Source organism: Chelonus insularis, unplaced genomic scaffold (genome assembly GCF_013357705.1).
Source record: "Chelonus insularis isolate UGA/USDA-ARS -01 unplaced genomic scaffold, ASM1335770v1 contig_66_pilon, whole genome shotgun sequence".
In the NCBI taxonomy this organism is placed as follows: Eukaryota; Metazoa; Arthropoda; class Insecta; order Hymenoptera; family Braconidae; genus Chelonus; species Chelonus insularis.
In genome coordinates, this window is record NW_023276695.1 from 474,924 (window position 1) to 498,686 (window position 23,763).

Consider the following 23,763-nt stretch of genomic DNA (forward strand, 5'->3'; position numbering starts at 1 on the left):
TATAGGGATTGAAAAAAAAAAAATAATGAAAAAAATCTATACGTATTTTTTATATGACACGTACAGCCAAACGTGTAATATACACAAATATATGAGCATGTATATGTACAAGACACACAGACACACAAAAGTAGATATTTGATTCTAGTTTCCGATGTAAAATCGATAAATTCTGATCGGCCTTGCGGGCTGAGATAGCGTAATTGACAGTAACGTATTGGCGCTTCTCTGGCGAGACGTTGGTTGAAAAAAAATTGTTTGGCTGAAGGGAACAAATATAAGTAATCGATTGGCGAGACATGCACATATATGCTGTGTTATCGAAACGCTGGACGAAAAGAGATAAACAAAAGGATACATGTACATGTAAGTATAATACATAAGGATAAATAAAGTGTAAAATGTAAGAAAAAAGAGTATGTCAACGATTGGTAAATCTCTCAGAGGTGATTGAAGACACCTTTATCCGGTAATCTAAAGGCTGGACACGAGGTATCAACTTTTATTCCTTCCTGTCGCATCGATCTTATGTACCCGGCGCGAGTAGTCCACGTCGAGCGGCCAGTCATCCAGAGCTCGAGTCTGCCACACCCCAATGCGATTAAACCTGTTGCTGTTTTGCTCGCGGTAACAGATACATTGGTATATACCACCTCAACATATTTAGTCAAACTAAAGAGAGAGAAATACTCTTCAGTTATATTATCCCCTTGGTGTCTTTACCTTTGACATATCCTTATTCCTTATAATAATTATACTATTCCAGCCTACGTTGTTTTGTCTCTCCACACCGATCAATGTCTCTGACACTTCTGCTATCCTATTCCCACTTACCCCATCATTCTCATTATTTCCTATTGATCAACGAGTCTGATTGCATTATTCCAATTGTTACCAAGTCTCTTATACACGACAAATCCCGCTTAATCCAATTAATTCCTTCTAACGTTTGTATTTATGAGATTTCTCTGAAGCGGGAAAGAGAAAGTTTATCCACCCACATTCCTCTTCTACATGCCACCAAACTCTACATATATACATTATTTATATCAAGTTCCTCTATTTACCGGAGTGATAATATTTTGAGTTTATAAATCAAGGAAAAAAGCCCTTGAAAAATCACCCACGCGACCATGAAATATCAGAGGGTCGTGAAAGATCAACCCCCGGCAGGTCAAAATCGACGTGTATTGTATTCATGCGCTGTTGTTTAAAGATCAAGAGCAGGGTTGTTGAGATTCAATACCCTTGCGCGCAATGAGGGGTAAAGGGAGGAAGATGGGGAGTGGAGAAGTGAGGGGGTTGATTTCATTGAGAAACGACACGTGTGTGATGGAAGAGACGCGTTTGTGTGGGGGTTGCCATGCGACCAGCTATCAGCCGGGTTGCCCTTGGCGACCGAGTTGCGTCATTGCAGCGCCGCGTGACGTCACGACGCTAGTGCCCTTGACCGTCACCAACCGCTACCCCGATAACCACAATCGTTGAACGCATTCACCGCCAACCCCTTTTTCTCTCTTCAGGACCCTTTTATCTCTACGTTTACATTTAATACGTCATACGCTTGTTTATTTAGTTTTTATTATGGGCTTTTGACGTGAGTACGAAATAGTGCCGGTGTTTAAAGTACACAGATACTTCCATTGCCATTCATTCCCACATTCATTCATAAACTGACTGACTTGTTGAGAGAAGTGTGAGCACATAACAAGTGGGAGGTTATTGCCTATATGTTGATATATACTGCACCCTTGATTCTTTAGTTTATTACAAATCTTAATCATTAATTAACAAATATATAATAAGTGAAAGGTATCGTTCTTTTTTTTTCATTTCTTTAAATACTGATCACCAATTGATATGTATATTTATGCGGTGATTATGTGGCTGTAAGTAAATGCCATAAAATATATTTGCGAAAAGAGAAATGTTTATGGTTGAATGCTCGCAAACACAAACTGTATAATATGACTATACGTTTAATCACAAACTTTCACCGATGCGTGCCCAAAAGACTTGACGCTCGTTTCATTCACACTCAAGACCATTCGTTTCATTCATAAAATGCAATGGCGTGCCGCGTGCGCACGAGTCAGGACAAATATTCATGGATTATTTTAGTAGAAATTAACTGTAAGAAGATAACCATTAAATGTCTATTTTAAGTCTTTAAAAAATTCCTCTACATCTTTTTCTCCTTCTTCCATTCTTTATTAGCATAAATTATCATAATAAGGTGAAGAACCTCGAGTTGTAGGGTTTGTACTTTATTTTTATTTATTCATTTGTGATTTATGTCGCCCCAGGCTGATATGACATTAAAAAGTGAAAATAATTGATAATTAAAATAACAAAAAAAAACAATATACGCGATAGAATGAGTTTTTTCTATTTAAATCTTCTCTTTGTATACAAACTGTAAATGCTAAAATCAATTCGATTTTTTTCATGACGATGAATTAACGATACTAAATGTGGCAGGACTATTACGTCACACCGTTCGATTTCGTTGACAATCTTGTTTCGTGTCGGTTTTAATCCATTTACGTCGACATTGATAAGTAATTTAATATCTCGGTGATTAATAGATAAATACTAATTATTTATTCATTTAGTTCAGTTATGTAATTCATCTAACTTAAATTGTATATATTAAATAGAAGAAATTTATTACACCATTGGAAAAACAATAAATTTACGAGGATTGCAAAATTAAATTGCTTACAAATTTTTTTTTTTTGGTTGTTACAAATTGATCTGTTCAATTTGCATAAATATTTTACTTGTCTTAAATAATATTTTGCAATCGATAGAAAACTAAAAATACTTTACAGCTATTTATGGTAAAAGTGCATTTAATGAATAAATCTTTACTAATCAATATTTTTAAATTCTTTTTTTTTTATCAGTGGAGATTTAATTTATTATATAAAAAAACAGATCAATAAATTAATTATTGAATTAAATTGTAATTTTTCATTGATACTGCATGTAATAATAAATATTAAAGAGTGAGATATAAATAAAAGTTAATGTATAAAAAGAAAAATCATTAAATATTATTAACAATAAATATTCTAAATATGTTGTAAGGAAGGAATCTAATGTTTTCTTAATAAATAAAAATTCATAGAAAAATAAAAAAATATTTGATATTGATCTTAGTAATGTTATATTCATTTAATGAAATATTATTTTTATCCAAAAAACTACTGATTCTCACGATAAAAATAATTCCAACTCTAAAAATAAAACTCCACTAATATTAAAATCAGCTGAAACATCATTTAAATACATAAAAAACTTCTAAACAGCTTATCCACTAGCGCCTTCTCATCATCGATCTGTTTACACCACACAGTAATTAAATTCCCACTACTGCTAAAAGTTTACATCGATTACAGAATGTTATGCTTCCTATACCGTTCAATTATTTATTACCAATCATATAAAAATATACCCGCCCAACGATTTTTCTTTACATTCATAACGGTATTAATAACAGCTTAATGTCATAAGATGATATATGCTAATCACTCCTCTAAAGGTAAGCAATGATTCAATTGTGTAGGGCTGTTCCAAATCTAATTGAAGCTGTCACTTGTTTATCATATTTAATACTAACCATTACGATGCATTTTTTCAGTCATGCAACTAGGAAGCTTACAAAATCAATGAATGAAAATTGAAAATCATTATCCGGTATATAATTGAATATTTAATATATCAATAACTTTCTCTTTAATTTCCATTGTGATAAAACTAATACCACGTTCAACATCACAAATCACATTTTAATAATGTCACGAGCTCATTATAATGGTAGAAAATTATTTAACGATTTAAAAAGCTACTTAATATTCAAGAGAATTTATTTTAGAAAAAATTATTTCCCTGTATGATACAAATTTAAATAAAGATCTTGTAAATATATATGCATTGTAAACACTGGTTTGTCTTGTTAGTATAATAATAAATACATACTAATGTTTAATTTGGCGCATTTTCAAAAAGTCACAATGAAAATAGCAGTCTGATAAGAATTCATATATGAATAAATCAGATAAAATTGTCATTTAAAAAAATCATATCAATACTCTAATTATATTTTATAATTCTTTCGGATCAATAAGTTATGTGTATCTCACTAATTATTTAAAAAAAATTATATTATTATAATAAAATGAAGTGTTTATAACATATATAAATTCATAATACATAAAACTGATCCAGTTTTTTCAGTATTTTGAGTAAGTTATTGATCTACTAAAATATTCCTGGATTCAAATATGATCCTAGGTATTGACTTCTTTCAATATTGATCTCTAATTTAAAATAATCTGATTTAATCTCGATAAAGCTAGTATTTAATACAGATTATATGGTTATTAGCTGTAACATATTATTTAAATGGATTAAATTGGTTAACGAATGAAAGTGGGCAATGGAAGGCAATTTCATCTTTCCATTCATGTCTTGTTGAATGCGGGGGTGTAAAGTTTATTCTAGAAATTCTGATTAGTATTTTATATGATATACAACATATGATATAACGATAAATAATGAATTTATTTACTCTTGCATAATTTTAAAAAAAATTTATTGCTTAACTACTTAATATTTACTCAACTAAGTTCAAAGATAAATGAATATAAAATAAAATTAATTATCTTTTTATTAATCATTTATTTCCAATCTTTCACATTTTTATTCAGACCCTCAAACACACTCGATACAAAGTAATTTGCAAATAAAGAAATAAATTTTAAATGTTTATTTACCCTGTTGTGTCTTACTATCTCGTGATTGGTTGAGTCTCTTTTTCCAACCATTTCAGAGCTTGAGCATTTTCTTCTCCTTGGAGGAGAGGTCGAAGTACTTCTAAACACTTGGCGTGATAAGTATTTAAGTATTCAATCTATAAACAAAACGAAAGACATCAAAAAACTATCAAAATATTATACTATGGGTGGTCTCAATTTTCCGTTATTTTTCATGAAACCTTACCTCTTGATCAGTTAACAAGTTAATGTCTAAGAGAGCTGTTTGAATCGGTACAAAAGTAACAGTCTCGAATGCTAGGAATCCTATATCTCTGTGATTGTATGGGGTTTCAGCTTTAACGACAAATTGAATGTTTTCTAAACGTATTCCAAAACTTCCATCCTCATAAAATCCAGGTTCTGTAACAAATTAAATTTTTTTTTATCGATGATGATTCATACGACTTGTTTTCTGACACATGATAAAGATTGAAATGCAAAAAAATAATTTTTATTTCATTTTCAAACCATTAAAAAATATAATTAGGAGGAAATCATTAAAATATAAAAGGATTATTAAAAAATCACATGGCAACGATAAATCGTGTGGATGTGTTACGTAAAAAAGATTTCTCGTTTATAATGAAGAAATGGAAATGAAATAAAGTTTGTCACTTACAATTCATCTTTCATTTCCACTTCAATTCATTTATGGAACATTATATTAAATATTTTAGAGGAAATTACATTTACCTTCTAGAAGGGAGTAAAGAAATTTAATCATCAAAAAAAGATATTAAATAATCTATATTTAAGATTAGTACGAATCACCGAATACTTTTTAATTTTTTAAGAAGCATCGTAAGCTGCTGAAAGTAAAAAATTATCATCTCAACTGTATCTGCGATGATTCAATAAACCTATGAAATGAATAATGAACTGTAATCAATCGTCAACATGAAAGCCTACTATTTATTACAGCATAAATTACTCAATTTTAATGAAGTTATGATAGATCGATTTCTGTTAATGAACAATATTCAAAAATTGAAGCTCATTATAAGTTAAATGCGACCTTCAATATTTTAATTATCGGTTTTTAAATATATCGACAACTAAAAATATCAGGCAACAAATTCAAACCTCAAAAAATCAAGTTACATTAGAAGTCTTCTAGATATAAGACTACTTTATAAATAAAACTTTACCTAAAAAAATATTAATACTATAAAAAATAAAATCTTTATACTCTATAATTAAGCTCAATGTTATAATATGCTTCGAGTACTGTTATTATATCACTAGCAATTCTTGTCGTTTATAAATCAAAGTTTAATATGTCCTATTTAAAATATTAAAATTATCACAAAGTATTAATTACTTGATACACAACTTGTTTTATTTTATTTCTATTTCAACTCGATTGAATATATATAAGAGATTCTGATTAAAAAGATGATTTATATAAATATTAATGTCATAAGTTGTCTTAACTTTTTGAATTTCATTAGATTTCATTCTCTTCAACTCATGGATTTTATGAAAATTTACAACAACTTGTTAGCCTAGAATATCCTTACACGGGAGGATTATAATCAAAGTCTATAACAAATGTTGATCATGTGATGTCTATAGATATTTTAAATAATAAATGTCACTCTTTACCGTTAGATAAAAATGCTCCCGGTTGTAAACCTGGGTCATCTGGATAAGGGCGCCATGAAATCGCAGTAGGAAACTCATGAACGTTCAAGTAATTGCCAACTCCATGTCCAGTGCCATGAAGGTAATGAAGTCTGAGGGAAAATGATATATTTTATTGACTTCTTTACGACAAATTTTAGTTGACAATTGAAATTTTATTGTTATTACTCTTACCCAACATCCCATAAACTCTTTCTTGCTAACACGTCTAAATAATTTCCTTTTATCAACGTTGGAAATTTGGCAGTGGCAATGGCAGTTTGTCCTTTGAACACACGAGTAAATGCTTCTCGTTGGAAGTTTGTTGGAGTACCAAAATGAAATGTTCGAGTAACATCAGTAGTTCCATCATAATATTGTGCTCCTGAGTCACAAAGATAAATCTCTTGGTCTGTAATGGGTACATCAGTTTTGGGTGAAGGCAGATAATGAATTATAGCACCATGAGGTCCAACTGATGAAATTGTTGGGAAACTTAAACCGATAAAGTTTTCTTGCTCTCTGAAATCATTTAAAGTAATTAGAAATCAACTATGGAAGTATAATGAGGCTGTTGAAAAATATCGATAATAAATCAAAATATTTTATACCTTCTAAACTTCTCTAACTGATCGGCACCAGATATTTCTGTGATGGGAGGATTACATTTACTTTTGACTTTATCTTCAAGCCAAGCAAAATATTTAACGAGCGCAGCTGAGTCTCTTGTATGTGCTTTCTTCATATTCTCTATTTCAACATCGTTCTTTATAACTTGCATTAATCTCACTGGAGTTATAGAAATATGTCTTTGAATGTCATTGCATTCGGTATGCAAAGCATAACTCGTATTGCTATGAATCCAAATACGTTCAATTTCTTTTTCATTGCCAGAGTTAAATAAATTACTGAGTGTAAGTTGTTTCAAAAATGATCTCACGTCTTCATACGGATGATATATGGCATCAACACCTTCATCAATAAGTTGCTGTTCCGCCTCAGCGGTAAGTCGAGATTTGTTTACAAATATATGAAATTCCGTAAGTGTAATTACTACGTATGCGAAAAATACCGGATTATAAGGTATATCAGATCCACGTAAATTTAATAGATACGCAACTTCATCTAAGGTAGTAATCACAAGAGCACCGGCTCGATTTTTTCTCATTGCTTTTCGACACTGTGTTAATTTTTCACCTGCTGTTTTTCCTGTGTATTTAATTAATTGAGGAACGATAGGATTCAAAACTTCTGGTGGTTGTTCATCTCCCCAAAGTTTATCAATTAAATTCTCATAAAGTGGCATTAAATAATGTCCGGCAGCATTAAGTGCATTTTGAAGTGGTATCCAAACAGCGTAACTCATCAAGTTAGGGTCAGCACCAACAGTAGATTTCGGCGGAAGATTGGATATTAACCATTCTTCTTGAGTAGGTGTACCGATAGTTCCCTCTTTCATCAATGTCCAAGCATCAGGTGGATCAAATTCAGCCTCAGCTTGAGCATAATACCTTCCGTCTGTCCAAAGTAGAGCATGTTCAGCAGTAATTATTGCTGTACCAAGTGATCCTTGGAATCCGGAAATATAATGACGTCGTTTATCCCGATCTGTTATGTATTCTGATAGATGAGCGTCCTCAGAACCAACAATTAACGCCTGAATTCCTTTTTCCTTGCCAACTTGAACAGCTGCCATGAGTTCACGAAGTCTTGCTAATTTCATAGCTCCAGTTCTTGCCATGTTTATGAATATTTCAAAAACTAATCTATAAAATATTTAAATTCAATTATTGTAATTATAAATAAATAATTATAAAAAAAAATTTAAGTTACTTGTATCATTTGATTTACCTGCTTTGAAGTTATATAAAAGAATTTTATCACAATTGATAACTTATTTACTTGTAAGGAGAAATAAGCAGAGATGCTTATCGGTTATTAAATAGAAGTAGCAAAATAATCTCTAGTACTTGAAATAGTTCAGTCACAATGTTTAACCTTTACAAAATGTAGGCATAAATTTGAAAGTTACATTGAATTAAATTTCAAGTCATGCAAATGACAAACACACTTGTTTCACTCAGTACTGACTTTTACGATAATTATTTTTGTTTCTGTCAGTGTCAAGTACTTCCAAATATAAACTACCCGTGGATAACCACTGATACGATCGTGACAGATAGTATTGGCACCGTGTGGAGTATAGCAAAAGTTGTGCTGTTAAACTCAATCGATAAAAGCAACGATTCTTATCTTATAAATACATCATTTGTCAACAGAAAAATATAACTATCTTTTATAAATATTTATTAATTTTTATAACGTTCTTTTTATCATCTATGTACAAATTTAGTGATTGCATTAAAATAGATTGATAGTGAATAATTATTGAAATATAATTTTTCGAGATTAATGATGATCGTAGACAGTATGTTGATCGCTTAAAATAAATTCAAGTAAACAATAAAAATTAATGCTGTTTTTTATTAGCTAAGAAAATCAATGATGTCTTGAGTAGACAGACTAGCAGGTTTTTTCTGTTGATTATTCATCGATGAATCTAAATTCATTGGCATCAGTGTAGCATTTAAATTGCCCATCCCAAAAGTTCCTCCATTATTTTGATTCATTACATTTAACGGTTTTGTATTGTTCCAATTAGGCATTTGATTGATCGGTGAAGTCATTTGAGGTACACAATTGATTGGTGAATTTATTCCATTTGTATTCCAATTCATCGCGGTATTCGATGGTGATTTTGTTAATGACATTGGTGACGACGAATTAACATTTTTCCACTGACTTTGATTTACATTAGTATTCCATGTTAAGTTGGAATAATTGGGAGTGGCTTTAGTTGCCGATAAATTTAACTGACTTAAATTATTTTCCAACAAAGTGTTGGTTAGATCAGTAGGTTCTATTTTTTTCGGTGTCGGCACAGCTTTTGGAGTCAACATAGGTTGCTTTTGCAAACGATGACTTGTTTCTTGCTGTTGTGCTAGCCTGAAACATTTTCAATCAATTTAGTATTCGTTTTTTTTTTAAATAAAAAAACATGATTTAAATTAATTTAAATAGAATTTATACCGATGTTTTTCTTCTAATGTTAATCCTTTGCTGTCTCTGACTGGCGTACATGCTAAAGAAGACGATGAATCATTCCTTGGAAAGACATCATTTAGAACATCAACCGCTGACGAGTTTGTTGTTTCTTTCAACGCATCGTCAAGTTGCTGTGCTTCACGGCGAACTGCATCAAGCTGTCGTAAGGCTTCTCGATGTTCTGATGTTACTCGGTTTACCATATGATTTACTAAAGAAGCTAAGGTTTCAAACTGAGATGGACTCAAGTTTTGTTCAATGCACAAAGGCAATAAAAATGGTAATACTTTTGTTGCTAGTATTTCTTTACTGATTCCTAATTTACTATGGGTTAATACCATTTTATAAATTCCTGAAAAATAATAATAAATTAATGAAAAGTAATTTTAAAACCTTATAATGATAAAAAAATTTAATACCAATGATAGCCATTAAAATGGCCGGTTCGCCAGCATGAGGAATTTCTTGGAGAAGAGGTAAGATTTGATCAAGTACTAGCCACCGATCTAGATGTTCCAGCATCTTAGCTAGACAGAGAAGACAATTAACACGTACACTGAGACTACTTGTATTTCCTGGACCTTTAAGGCAAATTTTTTTTATCCTTGGAAGAATAGCATTTTTCATGATTGGACTCTCTATTAGCATAGCGATCGATGGCAATGCAGCAAGACAAAGTTCTTGAAGTTGTTCCATACGTGAATCTAATGCCCTAGTAAGCATTGGCACAATATCTGTTTTTATGACATCAGCTGAGCATAATTTCAGAAGTAAGTCAATACGTTGCATTAATACAAGACTTATTTGTGGTGGTTCTTCCATTGCAAGAACTGGTTTTAAATTTGGCAAAATATTTTCTGAAAATTCTTCCACAGTGCATGCTTCTACAACTTGTAAAATACTTGGTAGGACAAATGGAATCATTGGAGCATTGACAAATTCTTTGTAGAGACATGGGAGAACTCGATGAAGTACCACTCGATGAGGTAACTGCATCATAACTTTAGGTAATCCTTTATAAAATTGAGATTTCTGCAAATTATCCCATTGGAATAATTTATCTAAATAATTCAAAGTCTTGACACCAATGTCCATAAAGTATTCTATTTTTATAAATTGAGAAGCATCAGGCCTTAATTCCGGATTGTTGCTTAACATCAATTTAACAGTGTCACGAAATCCTTCTGGAATTGGATTAAGTTTTGAAGTAAGCATTGATGATTTAAAGTCAGTTAAAAACCGACGACATTTAGATGCATCTCCATGACTTTCGTGGATAGGACGATTCCCCGGTGAGTAGAGAACGTAACTAAGCATTCCTAATGAAAATATATCACTTGAAGGATTACAACTTCCCGCTACAATACATTCTGGTGCTTGATAATCAAGGTGAGGTTGGCCTACTGATGGAATACTTGGGTCATACTCTGTGTATGACCAGGATGGCTGTTATTAAAAAAAATATCATTGAAATGACTGTTTATTTTGCATTGATTTAAGATTGATGATATCATACAGGTTTGTAGAGCTTTATAATTATTATAAATTAAAGATTTCTTACGGTTTTTGTAATTATATCTCATTTATTTTATTCAGTATGAAAAGAGCTTGAATGGAATAAGCTATTAGAAATAAATTCACGATAAACTTTTTTTAATAACGTTTTATGCTACTACTCGTAATAATCTAATGATAGATCTGAGTGTGTTAGCAAATACCATTCTATTGCAACATATTAACATTCAGGTATTCTTTGCAACTACCTACCACCATAATAATGTAGACAGTTAATAAGTTCCGTGACCTATCTGACTCTATTAATGTCCTTCATACAGATGAATGCTTGAACATGACAATTCCAAGACATTTAATGGTCTGATAAGATCAACAACAGCTAATCCAATTTCAGCTTGAATCTAATTTTTTTTTCTTCGTAAAATGAAGTATGTTTGACATATTACAATATTTTGAGATGAAAAGAAATTAAATTAATCTTTTATTCTATTTTTATGTTATATATTCTTAGAAAAATATACACAAACAAGTTTTTCTTTCCAAACCTGTATGAACATCAATAGACTTAAAAAAAGATTGTTTACCTCTTTATCGTGTGGATTTTGATTCAAAGCACAGAAATCAAAACCACATATTTTCCAAGCTCCATTCTTGTTAATGATAATAGACTCGGGGCAAATATTTCTATGTAAAAGCTTGACATCATTATGAAGAAACTCAAGCCCTTCTCCAAGTTGGAGTAAGCCATATCTAATCTCCACATCAAGCAACTTATAGTCTTTCAAAATTTTTGGAATAGGTTGAGGAACGTTTTCAAGGTTGCCAAGAACATTAGCCAAACTGGAAAACACTGGTTCTGTAGCAAATGCAAGACTGTCTCGTGATTCTTCAAGGGGATGTTGAACTGTTAATATTTGTGGATGTCGTAGTTTAGTGAGCTGAGTTACACCTCTTTTTAATGCTTCCAAAACAGCTTCTCTTTCAGATTTATTCGACCACCTATCAAGCAATCTTTTTTCAAAAACAAATATTGCAGCAGATTGTTTAGTGGATTTTTTATATCCACTATAAACTTTCCAAAGAAGTCCAGGACCTGCACTGGCTATATGAGCTGTTATTTCAAACTCTCTCGTAACAGCATTGCCAGGTAAAACATTAGATAACTGAGATAATCCATAAGCAGTACTATTAACTGTGTTACTGATTGTATTGCTCACAGTATTTCGAAGTTTATTTAATACATCCATTTTTGGAGTGAAAATTGCCCTTGTCTAATATAACCTTTCAATTGGAAGGAAAGAGAGCAGCACTTAGCACTCACTATTGATTAAATTCACAACATTTTTGGGGTTAGCTGACTTTTTTACGTATAATTTTAAAAATCTAATGGTATTTGAATTAATTAATTATTCAATATTGTGATTTTTTGACTACTGTACACGAAGAAATGAAAGTTTGTCAATGATGAATCATCTACTTGCACCACCACTGACAGATTAAATACAGTTGAAAATCAAGAAAACTTTTTTATCTTCGTAGAAACACTAGCTTCTCTGATATATCATCAGATGGCTGCCAAGCACTGAAATTGAGTGAGGCATTATAAATAACAATTATTGAGATCTTGTTTTATAAAATTAAGTCAATAATTCAATTTATCAATCACATTTAATAATTTTTTAATTTCATCTCACATTTACATAGATATATTAGGATTAGTGATGTTACTTAGGTTATGTCCATAATGCTGAGTGATGTATAAGCAGTAGTGAATTGAATGTCACGTATTGAGAACTTTTCTAACCTTAGTTTTGTATTGACAATTAATTAATTAATAATAAATAAAAATGTCATATTTAACACGAAAAGAAATTGATGAAATGAAGCCGGAGATTGAGAAGGCTGTGCATAAATTTCTCGGATTTGGAGAACCTGCTATTGTAACAACTGCTGTAAATTGTATTGTTTCTGGCTATGATAAACGTAAAACTGCAGGTTTGTATATCAATTTTAAATAGCTTGTTCAAATAATAATTCGTAAGCAAAATACATTCTCAATAATGTAATGTAAATTTCAGATAAATTATCGGCTCTTTTGGACGAGAAAAAAGCTATGAAATTAACAGAAAAGATGTTCAACATTTACGATGATGCTAGAGCTGCACAAAAAGCTAAAAAAAGGTCTCATGATGAGGACAAGGATAAAGATAAGGATTCAAAGAAAGCAAAAATTAAAGAAAATGATTCTAAGAATGACAAGCTTCCAGAAACAACACTTTCTCCTGAAAAGGTAAGATTAATTAGTCTTGTTATATTTTTAACATTTTAAAAATGATGATAATAATAATAGTAATTGTATTATAGATAAAGCAAATGATGGCTAATGCTCAAAGAGAAATAGAGGAGAGAAAAAGAGCGTTGAAAGCGATCAAACAAGATGATGTATCTATAAAACCTTCTTTCAAAGCTCGTGATCCATTACCTCTAGTTAGTAGCATGTACACGCAAGGTTTATTGAGTAAAACTGATTCTGATAGAGCTAGAAAGATAGCTGCTTTACAAGCGCAAATAAAAAGTAAATTTAATTCAGGTCTATTAAATAATCTGAATATACCAGATAAACCTACTCCTTTGATTCTTGATGAATCAGGAAGAACTGTTGATATAACTGGTAAAGAAGTTCAGCTTACTCATGTTGTGCCAACATTGAAAGCTAATATAAGAGCAAAAAAAAGAGAAGAATTTAAAGCTCAGCTTCAGGAGTCTAAAGGTCCTGAAGAAATTCAAGATACGCATTTCTTTGATACGAGAATAGGTGTAAAAATTCCCACTCGTGGTAAAAGAGCATTAAAATTTCATGAACCTGGAAAATTCCAACAATTAGCTGATAGGATACGAATGAAAGCACAACTAGAAAAGTTACAAAATGAGATCAGTCAAATAGCAAGAAAAACGGGAATTAGTTCAGCAACAAAATTAGCATTGATTGCACCTAAAACAGAAGCACTTATTGAGGACGTTCCAAATGTTGAGTGGTGGGACTCTGTTATTATGTCCAGTGGATATCCAACTAGAGATGAGCAAGTTCAGATTAAAGTGACAACAATTACCAATTTAGTAGAGCATCCAATACAAGTAAAACCACCAAGTACGTTTATACACCTCAGTTATGATTTATTTTACAATGATTGATTTTTCCTTTTATGTCAGAGTAATCAATGTTTTCTTTTTTCAGCTGAATCTCTTAAGCCTGTGTATATGCCGGTATTCTTGACTAAAAAAGAACGTAAAAAGTTGCGGAGACAAAATCGCCGAGAGGCTTGGAAAGAAGAACAAGAGAAAATTCGATTAGGATTAGAGCCTCCTCCAGAGCCTAAACTAAGGATATCAAATTTGATGAGAGTATTGGGAACAGAAGCAGTTCAAGATCCTACGAAAATTGAAGCTCATGTTCGACAACAAATGGCAAAGAGATTAAAGGCGCACGAAGATGCAAATGCAGCCCGTAGATTAACTGCTGACCAACGTCGAGAAAAGAAAGCTCGGAAACTTAAAGAGGATACATCGCTGGGAGTTTATGTAACAGTTTACAGGTGAGTCATCCATTTGAATAGCCAGTTTCAAGTGATTTAACTTTAATTAAAAAATTCTTTTAAATCTTGATCTTATGTAGACTTATACAAAGTGAATTTCGAAGCAATCATTTTTTAAATATTTTATTTGTTTTTCAAATGCGTATTTTTTAAACTTACCATTTCCGAAAAAGTTACGTATCAATGAATCAATTATAGTTTTTATATTACATTGTTAAATATTAATTATAGCGTGGTAGATATTCAAATTTCATTTGTTCAAATATTCATGTCAAATCTATTGTTGCTTGTTTAATAGATGAAAGGAACTGAGAGCATTAGGATACAACTATTTTGAATCTATTTGTCATTTAGATTTTCTTGCTCAACTTTTGATTTCAATATCAAATAAATTTTTTTAATCTATTATTAATTAAAAAATAACCTCGTCTTTTTTTACAGAATACGTGATTTGCTAAACAATGCATCGAAGAAATTCAAAGTTGAGGCCAATGCTAAACAATTATATTTAACTGGCTGTGTAATGTTATTCCGAGACTGTAATGTGGTTGTAGTAGAGGGTGGTGCAAAGCAGTTGAAAAAATATCGTCGATTGATGATGAATCGAATTAAGTGGGAGGAAGATATAGTGAAAGACAATGATGGCAATGATGTACCTAATAAATGTGTTGTTGTGTGGGAGGGCAGTACGACACAACGGCACTTTGGAGAAATAAAGTTCAAAGTTTGTCCAATTGAAAAAATGGCCAGAGAACACTTCAAAAAGCATCAAGTAGAACAATACTGGGATTTAGCATACAGTGGAGCTGTTCTTGATAACACAGACGATACTCATACTTAGGATTTATGTTAATTAATCATCATAGGCATTCATTTCTACACAATTGAAAAATCAAATAAAATAATTTTACGTATCTTTTAAATTAAATTATTGGTATTTCTGTAAATTTTGCATCACATCTTTTACGTAACACAATAATAAAATCTCCAAACTGATGTCGCATATGCTAAGAAAAATATTGTTATATTAAGTGTTTACAAATAAATTTCGTTCGAATGATGAAACTATATGAAAGTATAAGAAGCTTTTGAATCATTAGACTTGAATATAATTCATGCTTTCAACTTGAGCCATGAACCAGGGAATTGAATTGAAGATGGCCTTGCCATCATCACTCGTGACCAAATGTCATAGGACTTTGAATGTATCCAGTGAACTAAGTCACGCGATCTGTCATCTTCCCTTTCGTTTTGTGGAGATTCTCGCGTGCAAAATTTCCAGAATTGCATTCACATATGTACAATTCATTTTATATTCATCAAACCATTCACGTCAATTAGCATAACGTTATGGTATTCGAACGCTTGCTTAAGACATTATGCAAAAATAAGCCAACAAACGATGAATTATAGGGGTTTCATAAAAGTGTAAAAGCTGATGCGTAGAAATCGTAGACTTCTTTATGTTTTTTACTCACCATCTTATGATTCATATCAATATTTACTGAAACTCCCATTGAGTCATATGTAGCCTATGTCTATTAGCTTAGCTAATTTTTGGGTGGATTTTTGTATTAAAATAATTTTGTATTTATGTTGATGTACCTGGCACGACGGACTGGATACGATAGAGATCCTAAGAAGACCCCACTCCTAGATGAACGTTCGAATCCAGGAGAGCTACCTTGTACTTTCGTTCCCCTGAAGACTTGCAGCCACACGTTCTCGCACTACTCGTTCAGCCTGGAGTCGTTGCAGGCACGGAATTTATTTAAATTCATACGCTATTCTTTCAGTGATTAACACGCGTGACGTTTACATTTTTATTGATAAGAAAATACCTTTACTTCGTCATTCTAAGCATCATAAAGACGGAATTAGCAATCAATTATTCCCTTTTTGATGAAGAAATTTGTTCATGATGATTGTGTTTACATTATGGTGAGTACGTTAAAAACAATTATTAGTTGTAGAAATTTTATTTACCTTACAACACATCCTGTTAGACATATCATGCTTCTATTGATAATCATCAATGAGAATCCGACATGGAAATCTTTCACACTTTCATACATACGTACACATTTTTCTCTCTATTTTTGTGAGAAAAAAACCATTCAACTATTAGATTGATGTTTGACGGCTGATATACAAGCTTTATATAATTTTATGTTCTTTTTTCACTTGATTTGTCCATGTCGAAGTTAAAGACGCTTAATCATCTAGTAAATTGATCTGTACATCTGTCGTCATTGATGATCGTGGGAGTATAAGGGACTTGCATAAGAGTCACGAGGAAACCAGGAAGAATGCTAAATGTCAAGCGCCACCGCTGCTAATGTCGTTTTAAGCATCTTTTAGGACAACTGGAACTTGTCGTTAAATGAGAGAAATCGATATCTATTGATTGTACAAGAAGTTTTTTTCAGTCATCTATTAATGCTCATGAAAAACCCAACATATGGACAACTTGTTGCTAATAAATCTTTTTTTTCTTTCAATTTCTTTCTCTCTTGTATTCTTTTTTTCTCTTTTTTTTTTAAAGTAATAAAACGTTTATTGCAGTTGATGTTAAACTGTTCCATTTTCTAAAAACAGTAAAATATTTATAAAACTAAAGAAATCAATCACTTTATTAGAATAAATCTTCAATTAAAAGTATCTAAGACTGCATAGATAATTAAACCACTCTATTACAATAGTTTAAATGTTTTTTGATTAATTCTGATAAACTTTAAAGGTTGATACAACCCATTACTAATTAAAACATTTTTCGTAATGTTTTCCATAATAATAAACAGTGAATTTTATTTATTTCTTATTCAATACTTCATGATCCATAAACTATAAATAATTCTTTCGCTAAATCTTATTTATATTCCATCTACAATATTTCCAGGTGGTTAATTATCTTTATGAGCTCTGTGAGAGGCACGACTCTACCATTGAGAATGATGCAGGATCTGGACAAACGTGCAAACAATGCAATGGAAAAATATGACCAAGCAGAAAGAACAATTCTAGATGCTGGTACGCAGTTGAGTAAAGGATCGCCAGCCTGGTATTTAGGAGCCTCTCATGAGATGACTGAAGCTGCGAAAAATTTATCTAGACAAGCACTCAAAAGTGAAACCATGGCACTCATGATGGTAGAGTCTCTACATATGTCTCCAAATGAAGCTATTAAATTCCTACCTACAATGGCTTTGGGAATTAGTTTTTGTCCTGACAATAGTAAAATTCTCGGTCGAACTATTTCAGAGTGTAAGAGAGTTAATACAAAATATCGAACTCATTCTGGAAAGTGTAACAATGCATTGCATCCAACTTGGGGTGCGAGTTTAGAAGCATATACTAGACTTTTACCTCCTGAATATAATGATGGTGTATCACTACCACGTGTTAATTTACCAAGTGCTCGTGAAATTTCAGTGAATGTTTTTTCTGGTGTTAATGACTTAAAACATCCATTTTTAATGGCAATGACTTCATTATTCGGTCAGTTTGTTGCTAATGATCTTGCTCACACCCCTAGAATGGAGTTACTTGGTGGTAGACGTTTAAAATGTTGTGATGTTGACTATGAAAGTTTTCATCCAGAGTGTTTCCCCATTCAAGCGGAGAATGTCATTGGTTGTATGGAGTATACTAGATCAGTCCCACATCCAGGAAGTAATCATCAAGTAAGAATAGCACTCTTATACAACTCTCATGTAATTAATTAGTCTTATTCATTTTTAAATAGACTATGTAACACCAATTGAACAACGTGGATTTTTTTTTCTATTATAATACAAGACAAATTAATTTTTCAGAGTTGTCGGTTAGGCCCTAGACAACAGATCAATCAAGCAACATCATTCTTAGATTTATCGACCATTTATGGTAGCTCTGAAGAAGTAGCAAAAAGCTTACGTGCTGGTAAAAATGGTCTACTTAGTACTCAAGGAAAAAATTTGCCAATACCTTCAAAAAATTTCAATAGTTGTCGAAGTGATAATAAAGCTCTTCCTTGCTTCTTGAGTGGTGATCCAAGAATAAATGAAAATCCGGGTATTGCTTTACTTCATGTTCTATTTCTACGTGAGCATAATAGGGTTGCTAAACAATTGAGTGAGCTGAATCCGCACTGGGATGATGAGAAATTATACCAAGAGTCACGGAGAATTGTAATTGGTGAAATGCAACATATTACTTACAATGAATTCCTGCCGGCAGTGTTTGGTGAGAGCAACCTTGAGAGGTAAATAGATAGCTATGATCAATCAAATTAACTTTAGCATTTAAATCTTATTGTTGTCGTTAATTTGAAGATATTATCTGCGATTGGTGAAACCGGGTTACTCCACTTCTTACGACTCGAGAATCGATCCCACTTTGTCAAATGCTGCTGCCTCAGCGGGACTATTCTTCTTTGCTGCTCTCACACCAAAGACCTTTGACCTCATTGACTCTCATTCAGCCACCAAATCGGGAGAACGATCCTTGCTATCTGCATTCTATGCACCTCAAGAACTTTACGAAGCTGGAGCTATTGATCGCCTCATTACTGGTGCTACTGGTAATTTCATCCAATTAATTAGTTGTCAAGAAAACGATCTAGTTATTTTTTTTTGCCTCGAATCACTAGTTCTACTGAGCCTTTTTTTTTTAAAGAAATGCAAACAAATGGTTGTTTATTTTTCCAATCTTTTAATGCTAAGTTTGAAAGAACTTTTATTTCATTATTTGGCACTCAGCTATCATAGTCAGTAAAAGAAGTAGAAAATCTTTGAAATTGAAAAATAATATTTTTTAGGGAAAAGTTTTAAATTAGTTACAAAAAAGGTAGATAATTAATCATAATTTTGTTGTTTTTTAATTAAATATGAAGAAAAATTTGATCAAAAATTGAAATAAGAAAGCTAAAAAAATTGAATACAGAAATATTTTTAAAATTTTTATAGAAAAATAATACCTGGCACAGAATGTTTATAATATGTTTTCTAAAGTAGGCCAGGTTTTAATATGATAGTTACTGCATAGTTTTTTCCTTATACTTACTTTGAACAATTTTCAGAAGCAAATAATTGTTTCTATGAAAAGTAATCTATTAAAAAATATTCTGAATGAAGTTCACAACTGGTTTTCTATAATAGTAAAATTTAATTAAAGTTAATATTTTCAAAATCTTTACAATAATTAATAATAAACAATCACTCACTATATTATTTCTATCATTTATATAATCTGCATAATTTCTGGAAACTCAGTAAGTTATTTTAATTCCAGAAATAAATCTCTCTTTAATAACTTTCATAATTTTTTCCAGTTGGACATTCAAGGAAGCCCTCAGGCTTGAATGAAGTTCTATTAGGAAGGTATTTCCACGATGGTAAAACCAACGAAGTAGCAATAGACTATGCTGCACAGGCTATTCAACAAGGACGAGACCACGGACTTCCATCGTATACTAAGTGGAGATTGTTCTGCGATCTTCCTGAAGTTACAACATTCCGTGATCTTGAGAGTACAATGAGTCGAGATTTCATCGATAAACTTGAACGCGTGTACAAGTAATTACTAATTAATCTATAGCATTTCTATGTAAGAAAGCATTCTCTAATCATCATCTATTATCAACAAATAATTTTTCTGACGATATTCTACAGGAATGTCAATGATATAGACCTTGTAACGGGTGCACTTTCGGAAGCTGCTGTTGAAGGTTCAGTGATGGGTCCGACCTTCCTTTGTCTGCTAGGTCTCACCTTTAAAAATGCTCGTCTAGGTATAATTATTGATGAATAAATCCCATTTATCTCTAACAATTCTTCTACTAAGAGGGTTAATAATGATCCCAGGTGATCGTTATTGGTACGAGAACGCTAAGACTCCAGGATCTTTCACGCCTCGGCAACTGGAAGAAATTCGCAAGGCCAAGATGGCAAAGATTTTATGTGACAATGGAGATAGATTGAAGAGGGTTCAACCGAAAGCTTTCTTATTAAAGGATCCGTTTTTGTGAGTTAATTGGTCAATTGAATTAAATTATTTTTATATTTAAATTTTATGATTCTAACTAATGAGGATTTTTTGATTGTTTCAATTAGGAATGAAATGGCTGAATGCTGGACATATCAAGGAGAAAGTATAGATCTTAGCGCTTGGAAAGAGTCAAATATTTCTTAACAGCTCCATAATAAGTCTGTCTTTTGATTTTATAAGTTAGAGTAGTATTTAATATCAGGAGAAATCTATCAATTAGTTTTTTTTTGTCCCAAATTTGTTAATTATTTTTTTATTTAATGAAGCTAAATTTCATTTGATTGAATCACTTTGGACCTTTGACATCGATGACTGCGTAATGCGTTACTATATTTACAAGTAAACAACCTCATAGGTGTAAGTATGTAATTTCTCGTAGTGAAGAGTAGCACGAGGTGAACGTTGAGTGGCGTCTCGGGTAATTTATTGTTATGAAATCATATAAGATGCTATTGCTCACGTGCTTCAGGGGCGTGAATTAAATAAATCATATAGCAAGACCAAGGATACGATTAATTTTTTTATGATTATTAATTTGAATATTGTATCTAGGTAAAGTATTTTTATTTTTCTTAGACCTCACGTTATTTTTAATCAATCAACAGAAATTACTGCATTTAAATAAATTGATTGAATCTTTCGATTATATGATGCTGGAATCTTAACCCGCAGTGACTAATTTAGAGATGTAAAAAGAAACAAGTGGCCTTGGAATAAATTGTTTGAATCGTTCTTAATTAAATGGCTTTATCAAATTCAATGTAAAAATTGTAATAGATTGGTTTTATTTATTTTATTGAGATAGAAATTTAAATATGTAAGTTCTGACTTTGTAATTTTTGATCATTTGATACTTGGTAAAAAAGTTATGTAAAACCATTCTCAATACATAAGAGAAATTTTTTATGGAAGGGATTACTTTCTTACTTTAAAAGTATAAATAGTGTAATTATTAAATGTAACCTTTCATTTGATGTAAAACAAAGTTGAAATGTTAAAATTTCCAGTAATTGTCTTGGGCAAGAGATCAGAACTCAGGGCAATTATTTTTTTAATCTTACTCATTATTAATTCTCTTTATTGTTGAAAAGTTCAGAAAAAAAAGGTTTCTTATTACTTTTAGTGATGAAAGTAGAAAATTTTTATCGCATGATATTATAATCCTTCAGAATGAGTTTATTCTTAATCTACCAATTAAATTAAAGGATTTTCTACATATTATTTATTACAAGTTTCTCTCGTCAATGAATTTGAATTTTCAAACAGCTAAATAATGGAAAAAATTGAATATGTAGAATTTATTTAATTACAGTTCAGATTAGGAAAAAAAAATGACAGAATGTTCGTTAACATGGTAATAAAGTCATGATAACAATATTACATTTAAAAAATGATAAAAAACATTTTCGTCGTAGGATTATGAGGAACATTTGGGGAAGAAATTTTTTTTTTTTTGAATTTTTCCTTTTAACTCCAAACGTACTATTAATGCTATTTACTTGCAAAAAAATATAAATAGTGAAATTCATGAAATAATGATATATTGGCGAAAAGCAGTAAGAAATGAAAATGTGCATAACTTCTATGCTAATTATGCTAGAGGGTTGATTGAGGACTCATATAAAAGATCTTGACGAGAAGAAAAAAGTCCATATAGTTTAAATCATAATTGTCGCGAAATTCATGCTAAAATTAGAGCAAGTTCCCGTTTTACCCCATTTTAGGCGTGAAAAAATAATTTTTTATATGTTTGATCGGATTCCGCATTTCTACACATTAAGACAAAGAGAATGAGTGGTCGATCATCAAAATCGGACAACTTTGATTTTTCGACCCAAAAAAATGGCAAGTGGTACCCCTTTCCATTTTTTTTGGCCAAAAAATAAAAGTACTTCGATTTTCAAGTTTGACCACTCATTCTCTTCGTCTCAATGCCTAGAAATGCGGAATCGGGGCACCGCCTAAAAAAATTCACTTTAACACCCTCAAAACGGGGTAAAACTGGATACACATTAAAAATCATCATCCCCTTGACTTTAAACCCCTATAACTCATGAACGGAGGGTCCAATAACCATTTTTAGGGACGTTTCAGAAAGATTAATATCTGAGCTATCTGACGATATTCATAGATTTATTGGAAAAAATTTCTTTCACCATTAAAATCGCTAAAATATAAAAAAAAATCACATTTTTTTGGGAGTTTGCCAAGTATTTTGGCAATTTTAAGGTTGAAATAAATGTCTTCAACGATTTTTATGGGTATGTATTTTTAGCTCAGATTCTGAAGTTTCAAAATACCTTTTAAAAATTATCATCGGATGATTTTTCCGGAAGTTATGGCGATCCAAAGTCGACGTAAGGCCAAAAAATCATCTATTCTTTGACTTTGGACCTTTATAACTTCTGAACAAATGGCTTAATGACGATTTTTAAGGATGTATTTAGAAACTTCAGAAACTTAGCTAAAAATACATACCCATAAAAATCGTTGAAGACATTTATTTCAACCTTAAAATTGCCAAAATACTTGGCAAACTCCCAAAAAAATGTGATTTTTTTTTATATTTTAGCGATTTTAATGGTGAAAGAAATTTTTTCCAATAAATCTATGAATATCGTCAGATAGCTCAGATATTAATCTTTCTGAAACGTCCCTAAAAATGGTTATTGGACCCTCCGTTCATGAGTTATAGGGGTTTAAAGTCAAGGGGATGATGATTTTTAATGTGTATCCAGTTTTACCCCGTTTTGAGGGTGTTAAAGTGAATTTTTTTAGGCGGTGCCCCGATTCCGCATTTCTAGGCATTGAGACGAAGAGAATGAGTGGTCAAACTTGAAAATCGAAGTACTTTTATTTTTTGGCCAAAAAAAATGGAAAGGGGTACCACTTGCCATTTTTTTGGGTCGAAAAATCAAAGTTGTCCGATTTTGATGATCGACCACTCATTCTCTTTGTCTTAATGTGTAGAAATGCGGAATCCGATCAAACATATAAAAAATTAATTTTTTCACGCCTAAAATGGGGTAAAACGGGAACTTGCTCTAATTTTAGCATGAATTTCGCGACAATTATGA

At 31.6% G+C, this 23,763-nt stretch overlaps 3 protein-coding genes across 3 annotated transcripts; 1 reads left to right on the forward strand and 2 right to left on the reverse strand.

Annotated features, from left to right (window-relative positions):
* Positions 1-4,657: 4,657 nt before the first annotated feature.
* Positions 4,658-8,644, reverse strand: ApepP (Aminopeptidase P). The gene is made up of 6 exons (XM_035089479.1): positions 8,298-8,644; positions 7,058-8,212; positions 6,642-6,968; positions 6,429-6,559; positions 5,008-5,183; positions 4,658-4,918 (listed from the first exon to the last, which is right to left on the reverse strand). The coding sequence occupies exons 2-6, from the start codon at positions 8,185-8,187 to the stop codon at positions 4,796-4,798; spliced, it is 1,887 nt and encodes a 628-aa protein (XP_034945370.1). The 5' UTR covers positions 8,188-8,212; positions 8,298-8,644; the 3' UTR covers positions 4,658-4,795.
* Positions 8,645-8,759: 115 nt separating this feature from the next.
* Positions 8,760-12,552, reverse strand: LOC118070702 (SCY1-like protein 2). The gene is made up of 4 exons (XM_035089478.1): positions 11,651-12,552; positions 9,971-10,997; positions 9,537-9,903; positions 8,760-9,452 (listed from the first exon to the last, which is right to left on the reverse strand). The coding sequence occupies exons 1-4, from the start codon at positions 12,311-12,313 to the stop codon at positions 8,933-8,935; spliced, it is 2,577 nt and encodes an 858-aa protein (XP_034945369.1). The 5' UTR covers positions 12,314-12,552; the 3' UTR covers positions 8,760-8,932.
* A 92-nt stretch (positions 12,553-12,644) lies between these two features.
* On the forward strand, positions 12,645-21,186 carry Prp3 (pre-mRNA processing factor 3). The gene is made up of 12 exons (XM_035089480.1): positions 12,645-13,061; positions 13,145-13,356; positions 13,431-14,214; positions 14,302-14,659; positions 15,101-15,495; positions 17,561-18,342; positions 18,475-18,902; positions 18,973-19,220; positions 19,971-20,214; positions 20,311-20,429; positions 20,503-20,662; positions 20,752-21,186. Exons 1-12 carry the CDS (start codon positions 12,914-12,916, stop codon positions 20,828-20,830), a joined length of 3,957 nt encoding a protein of 1,318 aa, XP_034945371.1. The 5' UTR covers positions 12,645-12,913; the 3' UTR covers positions 20,831-21,186.
* Positions 21,187-23,763: the final 2,577 nt, after the last annotated feature.

Excerpts from the sequence above, each read along its gene's own strand:
- ApepP (XM_035089479.1), bottom strand. The coding sequence starts at position 8,187 with ATGGCAAGAACTGGAGCTATGAAATTAGCAAGACTTCGTGAACTCATG. Across the intron at positions 6,969-7,057 it reads CAGTTAGAGAAGTTTAGAAG|AGAGCAAGAAAACTTTATCG; the intron begins GTATAAAATATT and ends AAATGATTTCAG. Across the intron at positions 5,184-6,428 it reads GGGAGCATTTTTATCTAACG|AACCTGGATTTTATGAGGAT; the intron begins GTAAAGAGTGAC and ends AATTTGTTACAG.
- LOC118070702 (XM_035089478.1), bottom strand. The coding sequence starts at position 12,313 with ATGGATGTATTAAATAAACTTCGAAATACTGTGAGCAATACAATCAGT. Across the intron at positions 10,998-11,650 it reads AAAATCCACACGATAAAGAG|CCATCCTGGTCATACACAGA; the intron begins GTAAACAATCTT and ends TTTTAATAACAG. Across the intron at positions 9,453-9,536 it reads ACATTAGAAGAAAAACATCG|GCTAGCACAACAGCAAGAAA; the intron begins GTATAAATTCTA and ends AAAATGTTTCAG.
- Prp3 (XM_035089480.1), top strand. The coding sequence starts at position 12,914 with ATGTCATATTTAACACGAAAAGAAATTGATGAAATGAAGCCGGAGATT. Across the intron at positions 18,903-18,972 it reads GGTGAGAGCAACCTTGAGAG|ATATTATCTGCGATTGGTGA; the intron begins GTAAATAGATAG and ends GTTAATTTGAAG. Across the intron at positions 20,663-20,751 it reads TTATTAAAGGATCCGTTTTT|GAATGAAATGGCTGAATGCT; the intron begins GTGAGTTAATTG and ends TGTTTCAATTAG.